At 43.0% G+C, this 19,476-nt stretch overlaps 1 protein-coding gene across 1 annotated transcript; it reads left to right on the forward strand.

Annotated features, from left to right (window-relative positions):
* Positions 1 to 160: 160 nt before the first annotated feature.
* Positions 161 to 19,405, forward strand: LOC133404984 (tripartite motif-containing protein 3-like). Its single transcript, XM_061681549.1, has 13 exons — positions 161 to 435; positions 9,245 to 9,407; positions 9,821 to 10,061; positions 10,381 to 10,532; positions 10,953 to 11,133; positions 11,729 to 12,458; positions 13,003 to 13,106; positions 13,171 to 13,338; positions 13,560 to 13,728; positions 15,133 to 15,192; positions 15,326 to 15,396; positions 15,475 to 15,615; positions 16,564 to 19,405. Exons 2-13 carry the CDS (start codon positions 9,262 to 9,264, stop codon positions 16,714 to 16,716), a joined length of 2,316 nt encoding a protein of 771 aa, XP_061537533.1. The 5' UTR covers positions 161 to 435; positions 9,245 to 9,261; the 3' UTR covers positions 16,717 to 19,405.
* Positions 19,406 to 19,476: the final 71 nt, after the last annotated feature.

Raw genomic sequence — 19,476 nt, forward strand, 5'->3', positions numbered from 1 at the left:
TTCTTTTTTTTTTTGTTGTTGTTGTTGCATCACATGCGCTCTCGCAGTCTGTTACTGAGATTGGGCTCCTTTGCACATCCCTTGCCCCCCTCTCCACCCTTGCCCTCCACGTGCCATTGGCTCACTCAGCTCCGCCCACCAGCTGCCCGACCAATGCAGCATTGACGCCACTCCCATCCATCACCTCCTCCTTCCTTCCTTCCTCTCCTTTCCCTTTAGCCTCTTCCTCGCACCCTCTCCTCCCCTTCTCCACCTCCCAGACAGACCCTGCCCTTTCCTTTCCTTCTGCTTTCTGTGGCTCCTCTGTGTGCGTTTCGGAGTCTAGGACCGGACGGCGGAGTCGTACAACAGGCCGGCCTTCACCCGGTGGGACTGCGATGCTGACGCCCCGGTCGCACTTCTCCATTCCTGCGCCTCCCGCAGCTGGGATTTCATGTGAGTACTCCCCCAGACGTACGCGACATAGATCCATACCTCCTTTTGTTGTATGCTTGCCCCCCGTCTGCACTTCCACCCTGGAAAGTGCAGATGAATAATTGATGGCCTGTGATGCGAGGGGATCCACTCAGGAACCACGGTTAACTGCTTTTTGTTCGTGCTGTACCCAAATGTGAAAAATATTGTTTTATGGGGGAAAGAGGGTGACAGGCCTCTGGTAGCAGGTGTGCCCCTTTGCTGCAGTCTGTCCAGTGTGTGGGGTACATATGAGTCAGCTTGTTTGCTTATGTCACCACTTGTGTCTGTTGTGTGTGTGTGTGTGTGTGGTATTTGCACTGCAGCAACAGCCTGTAATGATCCCTGCCTATGAGGAGTTGGCGGGCCAGATGATTCTTTATTGATTAGCGGGTCTTTGTGTAAGGACAAGCCCTCAAGGCCTCATTGGCGGTCGCAGGGAGGTTGGTTCGACATCATCATCATCTTCATCGTCGTCAGGGGTTCGCGGTCCTTCAGTGCTCGTCGAGGCCGCAGAAGCCAGTGTTTGCTCTGCAGCGGGCCGGCGTCTTGTCGTGTGGCCGACGTTCGAGGAGCCAAGAAGGCAGACGATATGTGGCGCTCGTGATAATAAAAATTATTTACATGTTGCAGGACCCAAGGACGCATACAAATAACTCATGAGGGTAGTTGAAATGTATCTGTGTTTGTGTGTGTGTGTGCGTGTGTGTGTGTGGTGCTTGAAGAGATTTTTTTAGTTTTTTTTTTACATCCAGGGAAACAGCATTGTGGATTTTAGTTGAGGGGGTAGTGATCAAGATGGTGAGTGGCCCATCTTGTCTTGGATCTGTATAGCAAAAAAAAAAAAAAAAAAAAAGCACTTTATCAGGCAGCACGTTGGTCTAGTGGTTTCCTCGTCTGTCTTGCAGTTGTGCGGTTCTGAATTCAAATTTGAGCTCAGGCCTTCCTGTGTGGAGTTTGCATGTGCTTCCTGCGTGCGTCTGAGTTGCGGAATGGAGGTTTGGATCTGTGGAACAACAACTAACATGTCATTCGGCAGCGCGGTGAATAGTGGTTAGCATGTGTGCATCAGAGTTGAGATGTTCTGGGTTTGAATCTTAGCTCTGCATGCGGTGGCTTCCTCCTACATCCTACAAAAACTTGCATGTTAAGTATAGAGAACAAGGGGTAGGAGTAGATTTTTTCTTTTTCTTGCTTCCTTTGAAGATGTAAACTGTGGCGAACTGAAAAGAGAACATAGCTAGTGTGAGCGATTGTTTGTTTATATGTACCTTTGCGATTGGCTGGAAACCAGTCGCCCCAAGTCAGCTGGGAGAGGCTTTTGAAAATGGATGGATGGGAGTCTGTTTTCAGTACGCATGCACAATACCAGAGTTGTGTCCCAAAAAAAAAAAAAAAAAATCCCGTTTCGAGGACGCTTGTTCGGCTATGTGGCGCTTGTCTTTTTCTTATTGTGGCTGCGTCATCTTGTTTCTAAATATTAGGTAAATCAGAATATTACAAACCTGCCTCCCAGTTCTTACATCACAGCACACTGCAACGACAATAACTGGAAATTCATAGCTGTGGATGACCATAATGTACTGTATCCTTCAGCATTGTTCATCATAACATGTATTTGCATCAAAGTTGCAAAACAGAAGGTTCCATAATAATGTGGAAACTTGATGCTGTATGCTTTCCCACCACTTCTAACTACAACCCCAGTAATACACATTATTAACATGCTACTTAATTATTGTGCAGTCAGGCTAATTTGTGACAAGAGTGAGAGGTGACGGCACGATTCGACGCCGTCTGCCGCCTCTCTTTGTTGCCTCAGCGTTGGTGGCAAAAGTGCCGAGTCGTGCGTTTGCCAGGGTTAGTCAAATGTCAACAAAGCGAGATTAAAAGGACCCGTTCGCATTTTTGGTCAGCAACTTTGCGATGCGAGTCATGTGACGTACTTTGTCCTCCATCGAGGTTGTCGAACCTTGATGAAATTAAGTCTGACAAAAGAGCAATCCAAACGCCTTGTGTGAATCCTGTCACTGTCCATCAATTGAGTTTTACCCCTGAATCGAATCCTAAATGACCATAACCCCTTTGACCCCACCCCTTCCCGCTAACTCCAACTCTAATACAGTGGTACCTCAATTTACGATTGACTCGATTTAAAAGATGCGAGCCGTCGCCCGGCCGATGTTTTTGCCTTGAGTTGAGAGCAAACATTTAAGTGACGAGCACTCGATGGTGACAGTGAACTTCACAAGAAGCAGCACTTGTGGAAGATTCAAAAAATAATTCATAAGTGATTAATCTAACCACGTAACGGCTCTAAAGTATACTAGCTTAATGCTAACATGCAATGCAAAATGCCATAGATGGGCAAACAAAAGGAGCATCAATATTGCGGTGTTATAGCCCCTTATGCGACTGATATTTGTACGCAAACAGTGCAGCAACACACGCAGACAGTCCATTTAAAAATCCTCACAGGCATATATTCTTTAGCCTCTGCGGAAAATGACTGATACTGCTGCACCTTACTGAGCATTCGTGACCATCTTCCTTATGTACACAAGTATGCATGCATTATACTGCCCCCTAGTGGCCGACGTCCATCCACCAGAAGGAGCTGCTCAATGAATGCTTGAAATCATGATGCACGAAGGGTTTGATTCTTTACATGCTATTCAATTACCTTGTTACTACACGTTTTCAGAAAGTAAAATACTGAAGAGAGCGAGAAAATTAAAGCTAAGATTATCGATTGAAAAGGAATAATGATGCCACGAAAAGCCCCTCGACGCTTCGTCCAGCCACTATAGGGCGGCACATCTCGTGGTTATTATCATATGCTGTGATGTATTCATTAGCAATTAGCATTATAGCCTAAAATGTTTTTTGTTTTTTTTTGGCAACTCCCTACAGTTCCGAATGAAATTGTGATTGAGAGAGGAAGAACACGTGACGGCGCCACCTACGCTGCTTACAGCCACAAAACTCATATTGCATAAGCAGTACAGAAAGGTGACGCGTGGATGCTGTGATGCGAGCTTCCATTTGATCATAGGTGTCCACGTCGTGCGTCGTCTGGTATCCGCCGTACAACAGTGTGACGGGCGCGTGCACTCAGAACTCTGCTGTGATGCGGCGAAGCGGTAACTAGAGCTTGTTATTTGGAGGAGCAAAGCATTCTGGGATGAGTCACCGCTGGACGACCACATAAAGTCTGCCTGTTGACCCAAAAACACACAGATGGATTTTCTTTGCATGTTTCAGGCTAGTTGTACCGTCCTTGCTGGTGATTTCTCATTAATGACTGTAAATACTGTAATAGAGAAGAGGAATTTCAAATGCTGGGGGAGGCGGGAGGGAAAAAACTAAACAAAACATTTTCTCATTTTTTGGGTACAAATTAGTTGGCAGTTTAATTAATGAAAGAAATAGGAAATAGGAATACAGTGATCCCTATTCCTCGCGGTAATTACATTCCAGAACCACGTGCGATATACAGAAACTGTATAAGAAAAATGTAAAGTGAATTCAGAGATTTGTTTCTAAATACATTAGAGTGCACATGATACTTGCTGAAAACGTGCAAAGACTGCGAACTACTGAATGTAGTAGCTCAATTGGAGTCATATAGTATTAAACAGTTTTTCGCTATTTCAGTTTTCCAGATATTTTGGGCTATGTGACGCACTTTGGTAGAGTTGCTTTGTTGTTGGGTGTTTGGTTTTGGTCCTGGGGGGGGTGGCACTGGGTCCCTGCGGCCTCCATCGGGTGGCCAGTTGTCGGGGGCGCCTGGGTGGTGCCGGCGGACCGCCCTGGGCGCCTCGGTGTGGGACGGGCTGCTCTCGGGTGGACCCCTGAGCCCGATCCCGCCCCTCGATTAATCGGGTGGGGTCCGCAGCCTCTGCGGCACGGCCACGGCAATTACAGAACACTTCTGTCAGTCTTTGTGCATGTCAAACATGGCGATGTCAATTCACTCGCATGTGTCTGCAGGCACACACCCCTGGGACTCTTTCGCTGGGTGTGGGGCCACTCACTTATTGCGACAAATAACTCACGAATATGCGAATTGCTTGGGTATCCCCTCACTCATACTCTCGTCCTATAGACTTTTATAATTGACATAGTCAGTCCCACCACACTCCAGTTGTTCACGGACCCTTGTCCTGCACGCTTCTTCTCCTGTCCTTGTCCTGTTCCCTCTTGTCCTGTCCTTCCCTCACAAGGTGTAGCACTACAGCCCCATGCAACACCCGTATCTCATGCGTCATCGTTGCCGATAATGTAATGATTTACTTTTCTCATTCTGTTTACAATTCGTGCTTTTTTTATTTTTAGTCTTCGTTTCGCTCTCCCCTCTAGAAACTTTGTTCCGTTCGACTGATCGATTCTGATTCTCAATAAACATCAATTATAATACCAACAAACCACAGCGGCAGCTTAAAAACTCAGCAGTGACACAGTAAAACTGTTCTGGCATAAAAGGGATGCAGATCTTCCATTCTGCTTGACCTAACAGTCACACAGGACAGAAAAAAAAAAAATCATGTGGGGTATTTAATTGACAGTTGACAGCTGAGCAGGGCGTACTTTCAATGCATTCAAGAGCGGAGACAATGGGTTGATTTTTCACAATTTTAGAGCCTTCATTTTACAGTCTCTGTGATTTATTTATTTATTTATTATATATATTCAAATTCGGCAAGGTTGTTAACAACACTGTGGTGTGTCGAATTCAGAAGATATTTTCACTTTACAGGGACTTTAACATACCCCTCCCACACACTTTAAACACATTTAAACTTAGCAATGCGCACTTTTTAAACACGTCGTAAATGTATTTGTGCACAAATTTGCAATTATAAAATGTAAAGAAAATCTGTAGTAATAGTGGAATAATTTAAAAAAAAAAAATAATAAATAAAACATTCACAAATTTGCTACCATAAAATGTATCGAAAATCCGCAATCATAAAGGATGAAAAAAATACAAAGATTTGTTTCATAGGTTAAGACTTAAAGTATCCCTCCTACATGCTGTAATCACAATTGAACATTTAAAAGCAAACACAATTGGGTTTAACACACACACAAAAAAAAAAATCTGTAAGAATTATTCTCATTAATTACTCGAGACATTTGGTCTTAACTTTGTACCCTTTTCATATGTGATGGTAAAATTGCATAAAATCGAATAACGATCATTGCATTAAGTGAAAATAACTGATAGATGTGATAATAGTATGGAAGATTTTGTTGCATTTTCGACTAAATTGAGAGAGCACGATGCTGCTGCGTCGGTGATGCTGGCACTCAAATGGACGCATAAACAGCAGTCTACTGCATATTTAAACACTGTCACGGAGAGACACTGCAGATGTGTGCAATGACCTCTTCTTCTACAAGGAAAGACTTCCCCCCCCCCCCCCCCCCACACGGGTATAATAATAGTAAAGAGCTGAAAAGCAGATGGAAGAATAGGCTGCTTCATTCGTATCCTGGCAGAGGAAAAGAAAATGGACAAAATTCTTCTGCTAACTCTTTTAAAGCACAAACATCCCGGTATGCGCGCTGTGGGGTATTTAGTTGACAGTTGTCTTGAAACACACATTGAAAACCCTGACCGAGTCTTGAAACCCTGGTTTGAACCCCTAACCCAGACCTTAGACACTCATTTGAAACCCTAACCCTGGCCTCTAACCCAAATTCAAAATCATTACTGAGCTTTGAAAGCCTAACCCAGACATGAAAACCTCGTTTGAAACCTTATCCTGGTTTAAACCCTGACCCAGACTTCAAACCTTAATTTGAAATCCCCAATTTGGCTTCAAACATTCATTTGAAACACAAATGCAGGCACAAAATCCTAATTTGAAACTCGAACCTTGCCTTCAAACACTAATTTTCAACCCTGACCCAGACTTGAAATCTTAATTTGAAACCCTAAACCAGGCTTGAAAGCCCAATTTTCAAACTCTTACCTAGGCCTCAAACCCTCAACCCATGCCTTGAAACCCTAACCCAGACTTCAAACCTGAATTTGAAACCCTAACCGTGTCTTGGAACCCTAATTTGTCGCCCACGCAGTCGCTTTCATCCGAACTCGGATTACTTTACCTTGGCGGAGGCGTCGGGCCGTCATTTCGCAGAATGTAGCGTACCCGCTGACGAGTGTTTATCTGGAGTATAACGGCGCACTTAAGACCTTAAAGCGTAGCAGACGTCCTCTTAAGAAGCTCGGCGACAAGATTAGCTGATCAAAGCCTTGCCGACGGACGAGGATGAATGGAGATCTCGGATGATGGACGGAGGAGGGAGGCGGCGCCGCTGGTCATCGGTCACTCGAAAATCACTTCTGGTAATGCCGGCGGGTCAAGCCGAGGTGCGGCACGTGAGGGTGGCACGGCGGGTTTGCGTTAATCCAGATGGTAGACGAGGATGTGACCACCGCCGTGCAGGACATTAAGCCACTTAAGTGCACTGGAAGGTGAGAGTAGCAAAGTGCATTCAAATGAGGGAGAAAAAAAAAAAAAAAAAAGTAACGCTAATGCCGTGGAAATTGAGCTCGAGATCTTTTCACGCGTTCTTCCGGGTGGCATTCGAAAACCCGAACCCTTGCTTGAGACTTGAATTTGTAACCACAGCCTAGGCTTGAAGCCCTAATGTGAAACACGCATTTGCAACGCCAACCTGGGCTTTGTCCCAAAATTTGAAACCCTAACCCCGTGCCGTACACACTATTTTGAAACACTAACCCAGTCTTGAAACCCTAATATTGAAACGCTAACCCACGCTTGAAATCCAAACTTTCGAACCGCTGCATGCAGGTGTACCTAATGAAGTGGCCAGTGGACAAACGCAAGGGAATTAATGAAGTGCAGTGTATGTTAGTTTGCACAATTTCAAGCTGCTCGCATCTATTTTTGGACATGCTGAGAGCACAAAATGAGCCTTCAGGTGTCTCTCCTGCATGAATGACTGATCTCCATGTGCTATTTTTAACAGTTGACCTCTCTAAGTTGAGTGTTTTTCTTACTGCTCGCAGTCTCACGCCGAACCCTTGAAAGTACTCGTGACAGAAGAACATTCATTGCAGATGAATGAATAACCGAGGAGGACTTTGTTCGAGAAAGCTTCACTCGAGTGGGAGGAACTGAGACGGGCCGGCTGTTGAGGGAGAGGAAGGAGGGGGGGGGGGGGTAGTGACATCACTGCTGGAAGTCAGAGTCCATGTGAAAGGAATGCAGGGGGGGGGGTTGTGTAGGATCCAGTGAGGCTCCGCCAACAATGCAAGCTGAAAAACGCCGACGTGCATCGAAGAGAGAAAAGGAAGAAGAGGAGGAGGTGTCGAGCTAAGATGGAATGTCATTGTTAGCTCTCGTTTCTGCGGAGTGGGACAGCTGCTCGCTACATCAGTCCCCCACCCCCGCAACCCTCCCCCAAAGACAGATAGACAAGCAGACAGACAGACAGGCAGGCAGGCAGGTGGCAGTGCCTTGCACTCTGCCAGGTGGGCATCAAGCAGAAGCAAATCTAGCAGGAATTTGAGGATCGGCATCTGTGGAGTCGGAAGCCCGTTTTCAAGCCGTCCCCTCGTACGTCCTCCCAGGATCGCTTGCGGTTGGTGAGCAAGTCCAACCGGGAGGCCGTTGGCAGCCCCAACCCTCATTTTGTAGTGGCCCGAGTTTGAGGTTCCAGTTCGGGTCATAAACCTGGTTTATGGTTCGGGACAAGGGAAGCTTTGCACTTTGGGTTTTGTTTCTGTGTTGAATCTTTCAAAGAAGGTGCAGGGTTTCAAGATAGGGTTGGCGTTCCACGTTTGGGTTTCAGGTGGCACGTTAGGGTTTTTGGTTTCAAGCCTGGGTTGGGGTTTTAAATTAGTGGCTTAAAGCAACGGGTTCAATTTTCAAACTTGGGTGTCAAGTTGGGGTTTTCGCGTATGTTGGCCGTTGCATTGGTTTTTAAAAGTAATTGTTGATCCACAAAAGGTGATGAATATCAAAGTGCCCCCAGCGTCGTTCTTTTGTCCTGTTCGCTGCACATCGACGTGCGCTGTTTGGAGTCAGTTAATGATTTCATTGGTTTTCTAATCTCTGTTTATTTATTTACTTTGTAATCCTTCGTGTTCGTGTTCACTGTGTAACAGATGTGTGGAATGTCGAATGTCATCCGTCGATAATCTCCACTTGACCCACTGACACATTGTTTAACCACAAATGCATTAGTGTCTCTTCCCCCCCGCAAGTAGCAATTAAAACATTTTTCATGTCTCCAAGTGCCACTGTTATGACCTACATTAAAAAAAAAAAAAAAAAGTAGCGTAGTTTGGAAAAACCGGGTTACGATACTGCACTATAAAGGTTATTCAACAAAGCGGTCCAATGATAAGGAATGAGCTGAAATCTCGAATGACTTCACGCAGCCACTGCGGCTTCACGCAATTAGATCATCTTACCACGGCCTTCCGCACAGCCACATTTCCAGTTCCACGACGTTTATGGTTGCCTGTAAGGCTTGAACAATCACAAATTTGCATCTTCCTTGCGCAGCCTGAACTTGTTAAAGATGTTGTACTTATGAAGCCAAACAGCCGCTGGCTACGTGGGCGACAGAATATTTTCTTCCCTCTGTGGAAGAAGACGGAGAAGGAGAAGCAGCCGGCTGATACTTGAGCAAGCTTTTAAAAACGCTTCCAGCGCGGTGACTCATTTCCTCCGTGCGCCCGCCGCCGACGCCCTCCCCGTTGCCGCGCTTCCTCCTCCCCTGACCTTCCGCTGTCCTGTCCACGCAGGTTCCCCGTTGGCCTGAATGTCCGCGCCCATGTCCAAGCGTGAGAGCGGCAGCACCAGCCCGGTGGTGAGGCAGATCGACAAGCAGTTCCTGGTGTGCAGCATCTGCCTGGACCGCTACCACAACCCCAAAGTGCTGCCCTGCTTGCACACCTTCTGTGAGAGGTACACGTCACGGACGGGGGGGCAACTGTACGGATGCGAGATACCATCCCGGTGCCTCTTCCTTAACATCTGCATGCGTCCGCTCGCTCAGATCATAGAAAACAAACCAAAAACAACAACAGAATAACCCCATAACGATGAAGTTGGCACGCAGCTCTGCAGTTTCAATGTCGCCAGGTGACCACGGCACCATACACGCACTGGGTTAGGTTGTGGAACAAATTACCGAGGAGATGTGCCTTAATTTCCTTCAGTGAAAAAAAAAACATATTTTTTTAAATGGAGGTATTTATTTTTGGACCTAAGGAGGACTCTCTAAAGGTTTTATTCATATATCACGTTCATATACTTTGATACGAGACTGGGGTTTGATGATAAATGCAACTTTAAGCCTCTCGTGTGTTCCCTCGCAGATGTCTCCAGAACTACATCCCTCCGCAGTCTCTGACGCTGTCGTGTCCGGTGTGCCGGCAGACGTCCATCCTGCCCGAGAAGGGCGTGGCCGCCCTGCAGAACAACTTCTTCATCACCAACCTGATGGAGGTGCTGCAGCGAGACCCCGAGCGCAGCCGACCCGAGGCCTGCAACGTCCTGGAGTCGGCCAGCGCCGCCACGGCCTGCCAGCCGCTCTCCTGCCCCAACCACGAGGGCAAGGCGAGCCGATGCCGCGCGCCGTCGTCGTCCTATACGCCCCGTACACTTTGTAAACTGAGTACCACCTAAAAAGAAAAAAGATCCAACTTCCGCCATCATAACCAACATTAAAATACAGTATTAATAGGATTAAGTATTAGCAGGCCTAAGTGTATATAAAAAATGAGACATGGGGTTTTTCATAAAAATATGATGATGTAAGTTGGGGCAGTAACAGCAAGTCCACTGTATTAATATTGACTTTTTTTTTTTTTTTTTTTTTTAAATTGCTACCAAAACGTGAACTAGCCGTTAAAGTGCTCCATTGCGCCACCCGCAGGTGATGGAGTTCTACTGCGAGTCGTGTGAGACGGCCATGTGTCTGGAGTGCACGGAAGGCGAGCACAGGGAGCACGTGACCGTCCCTCTGAGGGACGTTCTGGAACAACACAAGTCGGCGCTCAAAAACCAGCTGGACGCTGTGCGCAACCGGTGGGTGAGAAATGTCAGCGATTTGGGGATTTTTAGTGAAATGTGTTGTTTTTAAATCACTATAAAAAATGTATAATAATAATTTACAAATAACAACAACAACAAAAAATAGACGTACATCAATACGTATTTTACTACATCCTTATTTGAGATTCCATGAAACTTTCATTTTTTTTTAAATACAGTATTAACAGTTATACTATGCCAAAATACACCAAACTAAAAGAAACTACAACTACATGCGTGAACCTTTTTATTGATGATATATTTGTTTTAAAATTGTTCTTTAATCATATCTGCTATGATGAATATTTCTAGACGCATTTCATTGCATGAAACATTATTGTTCAAAACTTAAAAATGGATATGAATCGCTCCTTTTAATATTCAAGCAAAAAAATGTGTTTGTTTCCTTTGCAGACTGCCTCAGTTGACGGCCGCCGTCGAGCTGGTGAACGAGATCTCCAAGCAGCTGACGGAGCGGAAGAACGGCGCCGTGACGGACATCAACGCCACCTTTGACGAGCTGGAGAAAGCCTTGCGCCAGCGCAAGAGCGCCCTCGTCGCCGAGGTGGACAACATCTGCGGCGCCAAGCAGAAGGTTGGAGGTCTTCTGCCTTTCTATAGCGCTCGTCCTCATTTGGGTCTGGAGCCTGTCGCAGATGATTTATTTATTTATTTTCTTACCCTTTGGGAAAGGTTCGGGTGTTGAAATGCACACAGGTGCAAAGTGCCTGTTGAACCAACTACACCGCCCAGCAGGTGCTATGCCCCTGGGAAAAATAATAGGCGTCAAACACTTTAACCCGGGAAAGGTGTGGGTGTTGAACCCAACCCAGGAAAAAGTGTGGGTATTGAAACACACACATCCCCCACAATTGCGAGAGTGTGGTAATTGTAACCAGGAAAACGGTGTGAAAAGTGTGGGTGCTGAATCCTTTCACTGGGAAAAGTGTCAATCTCAAACACCCACACCCCCATACGTTCTACACCCCTGGGGAATAGAGCGGGTGTTAAACACCTTACCTGGGGAAAATGTGGGTGTTGAACCCTATGTTTCTGTTTGGAGGTAAACTGCCGTCCACCCTCCTGGAGGTTCCTCTCAGTGATGCTCCGCAGGTTCCCAATAGGGTTGAGGTCAGGGGAAGAGACTTTATTTCCTTCTCCCCGACATCCCGTACGTGGCTTTTATTCAGGTGCTCCAAGCCCAGCTGACGTCGTTGCTGCAGGGCAAAGAGAACATCGAGAGCAGCTGCGACTTCACCGAGCAGGCCCTGAGCCACGGCAGCGCCACCGAGGTCCTCCTGGTCCAGAAACAGATGGGCGAGCGGGTCAGCGCCCTGGCGCGCTACACCTTCCCCGAGTACCCGCACGAAAACGGCCACCTGGAGTGCCAGGTGGAGACGGACGGCCTGCGCCGCTCCATCCAGAACCTGGGCGTCCTGATCACCACCGGCGCCGTGGGCCACACCAGCGTGGCGACCGGCGAGGGCCTGAGGCACGCGCTGGTGGGCCAGCACACCACCGTCACCGTCACCACCAAGGACAAAGACGGCGAGCTGGTGAAGACGGGCAACGCCGCCCTGAGGGCTCAGATCGTGTCGGCCGAGGGCGCCGTCGCCGAGGCCGAGGTGGCCGACAACAAGAACGGCACCTACGAGGTGGGCTACACGGCCCGCGCCGAGGGCGAGTTCGCCTTCTCCCTGCTGCTGTACGAGCAGCCCGTCCGGGGGAGCCCCTTCCGCCTGCGGGCCGTCAAGCCCTCCGACGTGCTGCAGTCGCCCGACGACGTCAAGCGGCGGGTCAAGTCGCCCGGCGGCGGCGGCGGTCACGTTCGCCAGAAGGCCGTCAGGAGACCCTCCAGTATGTACAGCGCCACCAAGAAGAAGGAAAACCCCATCGAGGACGAGCTCATCTACAGAGTCGGTGAGTCGAGCTCGCCGACGAATATCAGCCGTCAATCGTCGGCAAATTCACTCGTCGATTATTATTCGGTTGGAAATGTTATCGACCGTTTTTATGTTAAGCGACACAGCGGTCTCGTGGTCCGCACGTGTACGTTCAACAATATTAACAGAAACAAAATGAAGTACACACTTTGAAGGCATTTACAGCTTTTGGATTTCTATATAATAATAATAATAACTAAAATAACCAAAAATGAAATTCAAAAATGGAGGTGGGGAACATACAAAATAATGAAAACATTTATGAAAATTAAATACCTCCTATGTTAGAGAAAATAGGAGATTTTGAAATCTAATTTTAAATATTATGAAAATTATTACCCTAACCCAATCTCTGTTGAATCATGTCAAACTATTACGTTGGCATGGTTAAAAGTACAATTTCTTTGTTTGAATGCATGTTTGTGGGAGGCTGTGGGTGTTTCATTGGCACAATAAAAAATGGGTAGTGAGTTTAATAAGAAATATTAGGAGCGATTTGATCTCGTTTCTATGTTGAACAGGAACAAGAGGACGTGACAAAGGAGAATTCACAAACCTCCAAGGCATCTCCACCTCCGGCAACGGTCGCATTGTGCTGGCCGACAGCAACAACCAGTGCATCCAGGTCACACACGCCGCCGCAAACACGTCCTCGCGACGCACTTGTAACTCGGCTGCGCCTCGTTCAGGTGTTTTCCAACGACGGGCAGTTCAAGACGAGGTTCGGGGCGCGAGGCCGCTCGCCGGGGCAGCTGCAGCGCCCCACGGGGGTCGCGGTGGACATGAATGGCGACATCATCGTGGCCGACTACGACAACCGATGGATCAGCATCTTCTCGGCGGACGGCAAGTTCAAGGTAAACGACGACCGTGGAACCGTTGAACAGCGAGCGAGCTCTGCTGCGAAGACCGAAAATCGGCCGGTAATCGACGCCCTCCCCAAAAGTTTGTAATTGCCGAAACGTGCCAGACGATGGCGGCAAAGCACTTTTTTCCATGAGTCAACAACGCAAAGTTGCACGACGGAGCTTTCGGTCAAAGTGGTGGATTTTGAATCGCAACGTCCTCCGCTTGTCAGAACAAAATCGGAGCCGGTCGTCTGATGGGTCCGAAAGGCGTGGCGGTGGACAAGAACGGGCACATCATCACCGTGGACAACAAGGCCTGCTGCGTCTTCATCTTCCAGGCCAACGGAAAGTTGGTCACAAAGTTTGGCGCCAAGGGAACTTCCGACAGACATTTTGCAGGTACTATTATTATTATTATTCATTTTAATATATATTCTGAACCGATTATCCTCACCAGAGTCGTCGTCGTCGTCTTCTTCTTCTTCTTCATGGGTATATTTCTGAAACAAAAGTCTTATTGTTACAAGAATAACGGAAAATTTGAGGGAGGGTGAGTCATTTTAGAATATTATTTGGATTGGTCGTCAAAGGTGGCGTTGATTGGATTTTTGGCCTTTTTTCTTTTTTTCAAGTCAAACGTTTTACAGCGATTCAAGAAGAATCTTGGGAGATATTTAAAGCGCAACATTAAATATCTCCTAAGATTCTTCTTTTGTAGTTTTCAAAAAGTCACAGTTTATTTATTTATTTTTTAATGTATAGTTTCGAGAATAAACTGCCTTTTTTTCCCCGTGTAAAATCATAATCTTACAAGTGTAATTATTTTTTTCTCTTAATTATTTAAAAAATAAATAATTTAAACGTAATAACATTAAAATAAAAATAAAATAAAAGTCAAAAGCTGTGTATTACAGATGTTTAGTGATGTATTTTTGAGAAAACAAATCATATTTCCATGTTATTTTGTTTGTAGGAAAAAGGATAAACAAGGATAAAGATTACAATACATTTTTTTGCGAGTGAGAATTTGTATATTATGAATAAAATGGGAAAGTGAAAAGTGAATATGAAATGAATAGGGTTGTTCTTTGAAGTTGTATTTTTTTCAAGTTGAAAGTTATAATTTGTCAGGAAAAAAAAAAGATTCGAAGATTAAAGTGAGATTTTTATTTGAGGAAATATTCAAAGTTGTATATATTTCAGTAATGAAAACATTTTTCTTTTTAGAAAAAAAGTTAAGATCTTACAAGACTAAAGACATTTCTTTAACAGAAAAGACTCATAACCTTACAAGAATTCATTTTGAGCCAAAAGTCATAATTTTCTGTTAAAAATGCGGAATTTGCTGAGGTTTTTAAAGTTGGCTAAATGTGGCCTTTTGAAACATTTCTACTAATATTACAACTTCCATTCACCCAGCCATTTTATTTATTTTGGGGGATTGGGGGAAAAGTATTTTTCTAAATAGAATAATAAATTGTCTTGTACTATTGTGACATTCTGATAAGATGAATTGAAATATGACTTTTCTTGAAAACATACAACCTTAGTTTTCTAATTAGCTCATTTTCATTTTCAGCAGCGATTTCCACATAAATTCTGGTGACGATTGGTCGCAGCTTTCGGACACTGAGCGACGGAAAACGGACATGAGTCCACGTTGAACTTTTTTTTTTTTTTTTTTTTTTTTTTTTTTTTTTACATTAAGCGTAAACGGGCTGTCCCATGGATCGATCTCGCTAGCTAGCAATCAATTAATCGTGCTCAATTATTGCTAACATGTCATGTTTTCTCTCCTTGTAGACAAAAGCGGCGCAAATGTGGCACTGGAACAAAAGCTGAGTAAATCAGGCCCAGTGTTCAGTAAGTACATTCACTTACCAACCTGATTTATCGAGTTTTGTTTTGTCTGGTGTTGTCTTGTGCTTGCGAGACCAAGTCCGAAATTCCGTTTCTACCGTCATCCGGTTTCAGCTTCCTCGTGTGTTTCCTTCAGGTCCTCATTTTGTGGCCGTCAATAACAAGAATGAGATTGTGGTGACGGACTTCCACAACCATTCGGTCAAGGTACGCCGATTATCTTTTTTGGGTGGGTTTATTTTGTGTTCATCGTGCGTGTGGTCAACACCGTTTGTTCCTCCTCAGGTGTACAACGCGGACGGCGAGTTCCTGTTCAAGTTCGGCTCACACGGAGAAGGCAACGGCCAGTTCAACGCGCCGACCGGCGTGGCCGTCGACTCCAATGGGAACATCATCGTGGCCGACTGGGGCAACAGTCGCATCCAGGTATTTTTATTTTTTTTAAAGAAAAGATTTTACAAGTAGTTAAAGTTGTATTAAAAAAAACAACAAAATGAGGGGATATTTTTGAGAAAAACATCATAATTTTACAAGAACGACATTTTATTATTTTGGCAAAACAAAAGAAAAAAGTTGGGGATAAAGGTGTATTTTTACAGTCATATTCATATTTCTTTTCAAAATACAGTATATTTTTGGAGAAAAATGTCTTTAAAAAAAAATCAGGAAATATAAGAAAAAAAAAACAGAGGGAAGAAGCAATCTTATATTTCCACACCTTTTTACAGAGAAAAAACATTTGACAGTCCAAACTAAATTCGACAAGTCTTCGAAATAATTTTTAACCTATTTGCATTTTCGATGAGAACAAATGTCATATTTTCAAGAAAAAAAAATGTTGAAATTGATATTGAAAAAAAAACAAAGTTCTACATTTCGACATTACGCCCCCACCCCAAATTAAAGTGTTTTCCAAGAATAAAAATTCAAATTAAAATATATAGCTCTAGTTTAAATATATCCAAAGTTTTATTTCTTAGGAATTTCTTTTCTTTTTATTTATTTATTTTTTTAGAATAAAGAAAGCAGTAACCTTTTGAACGACAATGAAACACTAATTTCTGATTTTCATCATTCTCAGTGTGCCGCTCGTACCGTTAGCGGTATGTGTGCTCCCTCTAGTGGCACGCGAAAGAATCACTGATCTTTCAGAACTGTTTGTTTTTCAGCTTTTATTTGGATAGAGTTTTTATTGAAACATCTGGAAATATTATTTAAGTGAGGTTTTTGTCATTATCTAATATTAAAGTACAGTGTAACTGTTCAAACTGTGCATAGTGTTGCAGTGGCTTCAGGGATAAAAACCTCTTGTCTTTTTTTATGTATTTTTTTTTTTATTGGTTGATTTATTGATTGGAATCTTTTCTTAACCAGGTTTTCGACAGCTCGGGCTCGTTCCTGTCTTACATCAACACGACGGCAGACCCCCTGTACGGCCCCCAAGGCCTGGCGCTCACCTCGGACGGTCACGTGGCCGTGGCCGACTCGGGCAACCACTGCTTCAAGGTGTACCGATACCTCCAGTAGAGCCGACACGCGACGGAAACGCCGCAAGTCCGCAGGGTGCAATATTAATAATAATTAAAAACAAAACAAAAATTCGCACACGTCAGCCATGACGCTCACCGTGTGTACTCAGAATGTTCTTTTTTATTATCTTTCAATTTTGGTGACGTAGCCCCCTAAAAGGATCGCGCAGAGGCCCAAAGTGTGTGTGTACAGTACACAGATAGATAAGAGTCAAGTATTGAACGAGCCACAACGTGCTCCAAATGCATGCGATTTGAGTTCATCTCCGTAAATAGCAAACATCACATCGATTGCATACAAACGAGTATTGGGGCCACACTCAAAAGAAAACAAAATAGGCCATCAAATAGACAGGGATAAAAAGTTAGAAAAACAAAAATCACAATGCGGCAAGGAAGAGGTGCTCATTTTATGAGGAAATTAACACATTTGGAATAGTATGAGAAAATGACACGTGAACAACATTTTGTCACTATTTTGAGGGTGACAAGATTTAATTGACCAGAAAAATGTTACAAGAAAAAAGAAATGGAGTCCAGGAAAGAAGTTGCAATATGGCAAGAATACGTTTGCGTGATGAGAACAAAATTCAGATTTTACAGGAATAAAACACATTTACGTTTTACTTGTACAATTAAAAATTAATTGATTGTAAAATTCGATATTTTGTCTTGGAGAATTTATTTTTCATAAGTTTAACAACAAATTCTTCTAAAATACCTTTTTTGGGGGAAAGGGGGTAAAACTAAAATAAAAATGTCAGATTACAACTTTTGTCATTTGAAAATGTTTTTTTTTTTTCTTGTAAAATTACACATTTTGTTTTGGAGAATTACAATCTTTGGGGAGTAAAATTACATTCTTTTCTCTTGAACCACACAAAATGAAAACAAAAAAATGTTAAATTATTCTGAATCATATATTTTTTCTTGTAAAATGATGACATTTTCCGTCCGTAGCTCTTATTGTAAAATGCTGACTTTTATCGCTCTCTTACAATATTACAAATGTATTCTACTCGACATATTTGGACAAATTGGTCAAATTATTTAACTTGACTTCTTTTTCTTTTCAGTGTGCCTCTAATAGTCCCACGTAGTTCCCCCCCCCCCCCCCGCTTAATGTCAAATAAACAAAGCGTCGAAATGTCCCCATGCACCATCCGTGCATTGATTTGCTGAATGTACTTAGTGTATATACATAAATGTATATTATTGTGTACATTAGACCATGATGACGACAATTGCGGCACTGAAGGCAGCTGTTTTAAAAATGTGCGCTTTTCAAAACGCACACGGCAGGCACATGCTTGACATATACAATTATTTATTGCAGTTTAAGCAGCACAATAATCATTTTTGTTAATAACATTTTTTGATATATAGGATTTTAAAAAACAAGGAGGAGGGGATGGGATGGGGAAGGGAAAGATAATTTATTTTATTTTGTACACTCGCTCTGCTTTTTCACGTTTTTTGAAAATGTACTTTTTTCCACTTGCGTTGAATTTTTTTTTTCCATTTTACCTTTTAAAAGAGAATACAGCCGCAAATAATTTTTGTGCCATTTTTAAATAAGTCATTAAAATAAGCGAATCAGTGGTTATTGAGTCAAACTTGGGAATTCATTTATTAAATTGTGGTCATCTATTTAACAAACGATACAATGCAAATAAAGTAATACATTTCAGATTGTATTTCCTTTAAATTAAATTATTTGAGTCAATGACAATTTATTACATACAATTATTTAATATATTAATTCATATTTAAATGAGGGTTGTTGACCACGTTTTTAAGTTTAGCGCACAAATCCCCGTACAAAATAAAACAAACGAATTATAACGACTTGAATTCATTTTGATAAAATGAACAGTTAATTAAGGAAATATGATCATAAAATGAGTGCTGTGGTAAAAGATCAATTTTGCTAAAGTTTTCAGATTGTATTTTATGTAAATTAATTTATAATGGATTAAATAATGAGCAATTTTATGAATTCTTTGATTTCATAAAATAATATTGGAATTCATTAATCTACATTTAAAATTAATAATTTCAATCATTATTAATTTCAGTCACTTACATATTTTATTTTGGTACAGAAAAACATACATACATAATAAGAAATTACTAACCATATTTCTTAATATTTAATTTGGACACAATATATCATTTTTCTGGTCAGAATTAATTCCAGGCTACCAATAAACTTTTCATTTTTCATTGAGGTGCTTGTTCGAGAAAAAAAAAAAATACACATCTCAGGAAACACAATATAGACACCAACTGGCAGATTATTATTATTATTATTATTATTACTATTATGAAGGAAGTTTTAAAAATGTGTCGGTTTAAACCTACATTGTGTTATGGTAGAAATTCCAACAAGCTTCAGTTTAGTGTACAGTCCTTGATTTTGTTGTGCCTCCTCACTGCTTTGGCTCCCCCTGCTGGTCATTGTGTGCCAAACCCGAACCCACACGTTTAATTTATTCAAATGAATATTGAAGGTTTTTGAAAAATAAAAAAAATGCTTCTTTTTTTTGCAGCTCTTATCTGAATAAAAAGCATTTCATCATTACGATACATTTGTCACACACACACACACACACACACACACAACAGATTGTTTGGTTTCTTTATAATAAATATGCACTGGTAATAAAAGCACATGGTTACCTGAACACATGCTTTTCGGTGTGCTTTATGCTTTTTATTTTTCAATTTTTGCATGAGGCCTTTTCACATTGAACAT

This window comes from Phycodurus eques, chromosome 7 (genome assembly GCF_024500275.1).
Source record: "Phycodurus eques isolate BA_2022a chromosome 7, UOR_Pequ_1.1, whole genome shotgun sequence".
Classification (NCBI taxonomy): Eukaryota; Metazoa; Chordata; class Actinopteri; order Syngnathiformes; family Syngnathidae; genus Phycodurus; species Phycodurus eques.

What these genes read in the sequence shown, in the direction of transcription:
- LOC133404984 (XM_061681549.1), top strand. Translation starts at nt 9,262, where the DNA reads ATGTCCGCGCCCATGTCCAAGCGTGAGAGCGGCAGCACCAGCCCGGTG. An exon ending in TTGCACACCTTCTGTGAGAG is followed by an intron (nt 9,408 to 9,820) that starts GTACACGTCACG and finishes GTTCCCTCGCAG; the next exon opens with ATGTCTCCAGAACTACATCC. An exon ending in GCAACAACCAGTGCATCCAG is followed by an intron (nt 13,107 to 13,170) that starts GTCACACACGCC and finishes CGCCTCGTTCAG; the next exon opens with GTGTTTTCCAACGACGGGCA.